This window comes from Epinephelus fuscoguttatus, linkage group LG17 (genome assembly GCF_011397635.1).
Source record: "Epinephelus fuscoguttatus linkage group LG17, E.fuscoguttatus.final_Chr_v1".
Classification (NCBI taxonomy): domain Eukaryota; kingdom Metazoa; phylum Chordata; class Actinopteri; order Perciformes; family Serranidae; genus Epinephelus; species Epinephelus fuscoguttatus.
The window spans coordinates 26196634-26203694 of record NC_064768.1 but is presented as its reverse complement, the minus strand read 5'-3'; the positions used below and the strand labels follow the sequence as shown (position 1 = coordinate 26203694).

At 40.6% G+C, this 7061-nt stretch overlaps 1 protein-coding gene across 6 annotated transcripts in view; it reads right to left on the bottom strand.

Moving 5' to 3' along the window:
- Positions 1–19: 19 nt before the first annotated feature.
- The window catches only part of yrk (Yes-related kinase), a 32063-nt gene continuing 25021 nt past the window's right edge, over positions 20–7061 (bottom strand). For all 6 annotated transcript variants that reach the window (XM_049601805.1, XM_049601804.1, XM_049601803.1 and 3 more), the window contains 5 exons: positions 6772–6951; positions 4607–4683; positions 4363–4516; positions 4059–4190; positions 20–1376 (listed from right to left, as the gene is read on the bottom strand). In XM_049601805.1, the coding sequence (XP_049457762.1) occupies positions 1168–1376; positions 4059–4190; positions 4363–4516; positions 4607–4683; positions 6772–6951 (752 nt within the window). In that variant the 3' untranslated portion in view covers positions 20–1167. The remainder of the gene's footprint in view (positions 1377–4058; positions 4191–4362; positions 4517–4606; positions 4684–6771; positions 6952–7061) is intronic.

Genomic DNA, 7061 nt, shown 5'->3' with positions numbered 1-7061 from the left:
ACAAATATAGAGGCAGACCAAAGGAAATTATCATTTATCTTTGATTGTATTGCATATGATGACACTTGATGTTGACATACCTTTTACAAAGCATCAAAGAAAATAGCATACATGTCCAAAAACTCACAGAATGAGAGATGAGTTGTAACCCGGAAAAAGATATGATCTTTATTACAATAACATTACAGGATAATCTCTTCAAAAGCACATAAAGGTTACACTCTTGTCATAAACACTATCCTTCCAAAGCCCACTTATGCTGATCTTTCCCCCTTTATGTGTAACATTTCACCCTGCCCTCCCAATGGATGAAAACTGTATACATGTTAGCTAGATATAGAAGTCTTTGTGATGCACAGACATAGTATCTGAGTTAAATTAAAACAGTAAAAGAGACAGTTCATACAAAATTGTCATACAAATTATCAGACAAACAAAGAGCATTCCTTACCATCTCTCCAGTCTTTACTAACAATATTGAAGGTACTTAAAATCTAAAACAACCCTTAATTTGAACACTTTAAGGCACTTATTGGTGCAAATGTAAAATCAGTTCCCCCTTTCAGGTGGTGGACGTGGATCAGATCAACAGCTTTTTTATATGCGTGTAAGATTTTTGAAAGAGGAGGCATCTTAAAAATCTTACAGCGTCTGTGTGCACTGTGCACAACCTACCACACGAGTTCACTGGGTTCATTTACAGTTATCTGGAACCTGTTGCACCTTCTATCGTGTCTGTATCAATGTATTTATTTGGCAAACAGTTGGCCTGCTAAAAAATGGCTCTTCTCAGAAGCAGAAATCAAGGACCTGAACATATATGGCAGCTGAACAAATCATGTACCAACTCCACTTCCCCCCACCTCAACACGACCATCTACATCTTCTTTCAGTTCCTTGTTGTCATGGTTACAGAGCAAAGCAACATTACTGCAAGGCCTGATCAGCAGAGCTCCGACTCGGCTCTTCAGCACGGTTGACTGATCTGTCCTGAATGGGCTGCAGTGATCAATAACCGAGAGGAGGAAACTGTCTTCAAACAATGAAACAAGGCAATGATATGTATTCTAATATGTGTGTGCATGTGTGTGTGTGTGCATGGGACAAATACAACGATGACCGGTCTGTCTATCTGTCTTTCTGTTTGTCCGTTTATTGCATCATTGGTCACAGGTTTTCTCCAGGCTGGTACTGCGGCTCCGTGGCGGTGAAGTAATCCTCCAGGAAGGACTGCAGGTACTCAAAAGTGTGCCTCTCATCGGCCTCCCGCCTCCAGCACTGCACCATCAGTTCATGGAGCGAGGCGGGGCAGCCGGGGGCACAGGGCATCCTGTAGCCCCTCTCCACCTGCTCCAACACCTCACGGTTATTCATGCCTAAAGGGATGGAGGGGGGAGGGGGATGTGGACACAGAGGAGTGGAGGAGGGTTCAGAGAAGGACATTTGGATTAAAACAAAACACGTGGCTTTACTGAAACGTAAATGTCACAAACTGGCAACAGTTCTGATCATGAGTGTTATCTGTTGTCTAGCTCATGTACTCATTTTTATGAATCTGAATCTACTGCGCATCTATTTTTACGTTCTTTGTTATGGTTTATTTATAACTGGGTTTTTTTATCAGTCTTACATTATCTTTCTGATTTTATGTTTTGTATTCTTCATTGTTCTTTTATATTTTATCTCATTCATTCTAAGTCTGTCTAATATGTTTTGTAACATCTGTTTTTTGTTGTATGTGATGCTGCTGTCGTGGCCTTGACCATACACTGTATGCACATAATGGATGTAGCCATGGTGACATCACATTCTTGTTTTTTGGATGCCAATTCTAAGGCCTCGAGTTTGGCAATTTGGCCATCGCAATCTTTGTTTTGGAGCCAGAAGTGACCGTATTTGGACGGATTTACACAGGTGAGTTATGTAAAAATTCACCCACCATACACAGGGTGTCTACAGGTATCCAGCACTTCAATTCAACACTTTTAAAGACCTTAACAAGATCATTTTTTACCAAATTTAAGATTGATTTTTCTTATTCAAGCATTGCAGGTAAGTAAAAAGGTGAGTAGTATATATGTAGTCCTGTGGAGAGGTGGGTTTTTTATAGGATTATGGTTATTGAAGTGAGTTATAACTCACTCTTTGTAACAGGTAAATGTCAGTATAAAGTAAAAGACAGTATTAGGTCAGGTTAGGTAGTAATACTATTAGGTTTTAAAGATTTGTAACATCAGGAATTTGAACCTTCAAGCAGAAGAGCTTGACTCATATGACAAAAGAAATTAAGTGATGCATAAATGAAATTAGATCAAATGTTTGTAAATGTAAAGACCTCACAAATTCAAATTTAAGACTATTCAATGACATTAAAGGCCTGATATTCATATAATTGAATGTAAGACTTTTGAAGGACTTGCACACACTTTGTGCAGTTGTCATAAATGGGGAAATTATCTCTAGAAATCAAAACCACTTTTCTAATGGGCTGTAAACCTTTATTTCTGCTGTAAAGTTGGGCATTTTAACATGGGCATCTATGGGGATTGACTGGCATTTGGAGTCAGCCTCGAGTGGCCATTCAAAGAATGGACCTTTTTCACAGCAGACATTTTGACTTGTGTCAGTAAATGGTGAAATTGATAACATTAAGGATGGCTGAGTTCCATTCAGTGTCCCAGTAAGCTAGTAACATTTAGCCAACATGGACAATACCAGGGTCTCCCCTAAGTGGAACGCAGCTGTCATTAGTGTCATTGAACACACCTGTGTTGCTCCTACTCTGACGTGTCAAAATGTCTGCCGTGAAAAAGGTCTATTGCAGTTTTGGCACTGTGTGTTGTTCAGCCTCGGAGGTTGCCACTTGGCCACGACAGTACTATACTGTAAGAGAGGTTTCAATCCCATGTTAAAGCTGTCGTTGGTAACTTTTGTCATACATGCTGAAACTGTCGATATGCTCACACAGCACCAAATGGGACAGATAATCTGTGGAAATTATATTCCTTTGCCTACTCGATTGCCTTGTATCGCTTCTGACAAAAACAACCAATCAGAGCCGAGGAGTCTCTAACCTAGCCGTCAATTGCTGCTCATAAACTGCGGTCAGACTCTCAAACTGGCAGCGCTGATCAAAAATGAATCAAGATTCTGTTACAGCATTGCCTATTCCTCACCTCAAATGTTTTCAGAAACATATTTTACTGTACTGTTTCGTTGACCATTTCCAACACAGTAGGAGGGTCACAACCTTTCTCATTTTACAGCTAAACAGTACACTAAAATATGCTTCTGAAAACATTTGAGGTCAGAATTAGGCAATGCAGTAACAGAATCTTGATTCATTTTTAATCAGCACTGTCTGCTTTAACAGTTTGGCTGCAGTTCATGAGCAGCGATTGACATAATTGACAGCTGCATCAGACTTGACTTGACTCTAACTGGTTGTTTTCGATGCGCTGCAGTCAAATCTAACAAACAGCATTAGAAGCAGTAGGAAGTGAGGGAGGGACATGATTTTTTCACAGACTATCTGTTTCATGTATTTCAGAATAGAGTGACAGTGTCAGCACATATGACACAAAGTTAGTTAATAAAAGTTACCAAATGTAGCATTAAATAAAGTTATAGGAATATATTAAAGTTTTGGAGTAAATAAATTGTACTTGCAAATCTCTGTATAGTAAGTTAACATAAATAACGACAAATTACTGCAAAAACAAAGTATTGCTTTGATTAAAATTCTTAATCAAAAGATTTTAAAATGAGCAATGCTCGGTGTCAGCGTATCAATAAGATGTTGCAAGAGAAATTATTGCCATTTATTGCAGCATCCGTCGCCGCTTGAGGACATACAGTAAACTGGAAATGTTTGGGTGAGGAAATGGCATGATCTGTGTGCTAATTTGCACAGCAGGGTCTCCCCTTCCTTCCCATCTACTTTTGCAATCACATTCGAGCAAGGCACTAAAAGGCCCTAAAGTGTTGTGCGTCATTTGTTCTGGTTGAAAATTTAAGCAAACTACAAAAACACTGAACAAGCAGGTATCATCCAGTACCTGGGTACGGCACCCGTCCCTTAGTGATGAGTTCAGTTAGTAGGATGCCAAAGCTCCATACGTCTGACTTGATGGTAAAGCGTCCGTACAATGCAGCTTCTGGAGCCGTCCACTTGATGGGGAACTTCGCCCCTGAAACCATGGCAACACAGTGAAGATGCATAATCATATAATTAGGATAGGTTATGTATAAAAATATAGGCACAGAGGCAGAGGCAGACACTCTTAATCATTGCAGTGTGCAAGCACGGCTCTCTTCATCCATCTCCCTCATACACGCTCACTTAATATCTCATGCTGTTACCTTGTCTGGCGGTGTACTCGTTGTCCTCAATGAGCCTAGCCAGGCCAAAGTCAGCGATCTTGCACACCAGATTGTCTCCAACAAGGATGTTAGCTGCCCGCAGGTCACGGTGGATGTAGTTCATCCTCTCGATGTACGCCATCCCAGCTGCAATCTGTGAACACAAAGATACAAAAAGAGCTCAGAGAGACAGTGAAAGTTTGTGTTTGCTTTAAGTCAGGCAGTGTGTTTGTGTTTAACTCACCTGTGCAGCCATGTCCACCAGCTGAGGCAGCTTCAGACTCTGTCCCTCACCATCTTTTAGGAAGTCCAACAAACTTCCTGAAAAAATAAGGTTGCAGCTTCGTGACTTTCTAGTTCTCATATCTGCTGTGTATCACGGTGGGTAAAAAATACATATTCAGTCAAATTCTTTTTAGATAGATGCTTGTAAGTTCACAGTGACAAAAGTAAATATTTTAGTTTCCTTTGCATGAATACAACTTAATGCCATGTCTCTGTCTTTTTGGTTTTCAGAGAATACTGACAGTGTTTCACCCATAGAAATAGAATGAGAAGAAAGGATACTGAACTTTAAGCCGTGGTCTGTAGGAAGACTTTCATTCACAATTCTCTCTCCCTCACTCAAACCGCTTCTTCCAATCATCTTATTATGGGCGTCCACTCTTCTAGTTAACCACTCAAACTTTACCACTATCTCTATCATCCAATCATGTTGAAATATTACTGTAAGTTATTTCTCTTGTTGCCATAACTGCATATTTGTTGAAACATGATGTAACACTACTGTAGCTGCCCCTGATGAACGAGTGAAAGCCACTGCTCAGTGGACAGCTGATGAGACTGGGGGGGATAAATACCTTCACAGTGAATTAAGCATTTGTTTTGACCAAATCCAAGCTGATGATTGTTGGAACAGTGGACTAACAAACTAGATGACTAACTAAGACTGTTTTGGGGACTTTTATTTTGTTTCTGTTGAGTTTGAAGGAAGTGTGTTTTATGATGAGTTAACAAGCCAACGTCTTCGTTCCGTGAAAGAGAGAAACTTGATATGGTGTACAGCTGTATTTTTCTGTTTAATAAGAAAAATGGTGTTAAGATATTCCCTTTCCCTTTGTGAATTCATTTTGTTTGTTTATGAGATAAGTACAAAGGTAGTGAAGTCTCTGCTCGAACACATCTCCCAGCTGAAACTGAGGAGATGGGGGTAGGGCGTTCTACTCTCATTCTATTTCTATGGTTTTACCTGCCTTGAGGCCACCTCCACGGGGAGGTCAAAGGTCAGAGGAAGAAAAAGAATCACTGGAATCTTTAGTTCAGTATTTTGCCCAGCATGGAGACTTTAACTGTGATCTTTCAAATTACAAAGTCTCTGTGACCACAGAACTCCCTTCTGCTATTTTTTTTTTACCATTGGGTAAATGCCTTGAGTGTTGCAGTTTAGGTTTTGGTTCCTGTTTGTTAGTTTGCCTATTTGGTACTCAGCAGGAGTGTCCCTGGCCAAAAATGGTCCCACTACAACACACTACAAACACTACAAACTGCAACGAGATTATGAGGCAGACAGCCAAATGGTGACGTTTCCATGTCCAATAATGGTCCAGTCAGTACCTATCTATCTATCTATCTATCTATACCTACCCATCCATCCATCTACCTACCTTGACCCACCATCCATCCATCCATCTATCTACCTACCTAGACCCACTCACCCATCCATCTATCTATCATCTATCTAGACCTACCCATTCATCAATCTACCTACCTAGACCCATCCACCCATCTATCTATCTAGCTACCTAGAACCCTACCCATCTACCTATCTACCTACCTACCTGTCTGTCTGTCTGTCTGTCTGTCTGTCTGTCTATTTCTGTCTCATTGTTTTAAGCCTGTGGTGTTTGTAAGAGCCAATAGTCTTCATCCAAACCGTCTTTGATCACACACGGGAGACATTGCCTTCAGGACTTTGTGCCAGAAAGTTAGGTGACATCAAATAAGGAACAACAAAATACGTATGAGTAGTAAGTTTGAGTGGATGAATGGGGCTTTCACCTTGGAGACCAGATTTTGAGTCATGTGTAGGTCAATGTTAGTTTATTATTTGGTCATGTTAGCTTTGTGTTTCAACGTTGTTAGGGCGCTCATAAAGGATGTCCAGCTGACAGCCAGGTAACGTTATGGACATCGGGGTGACTTTTATTTTGGAACTGTTTTTTAACCATAATGGGAATGTCTCAGTCTTTTCACAAAAGTTTTAAAGAATGGTTAAAACGAGTGAATCCTTTTCCAGATTCAGGTGCAGATTAAATAAGTGAAGAAGTTCTCATGAACTGCAGTAAAGTATGCAGCGATTCATAGTATCTACACTACATCACAGGCTTGACAGTTTACTCAGCTTGATACCTTGGCTCATGAACTCAGTGATAATGTAGATGGGCTCCTCAGACACGACAGCGTAGAGCTGCACCAGCTTGTCATGGCGGAGTCTCTTCATGATCTGAGCTTCCTCCAGGAATGCCTCAGGGGACATGGTTCCTGGCTTCAGAGTCTTCACCGCTACCTTGGTGGTACCATTCCACATGCCTGGCATAGAGACGAGGAAGAGTTAATGCACACATAGTACGTGGAGACACACAGAAACATACTGTGTACCTTGCATAACGACAAGGCAATAGTTGTACATGTACACACTA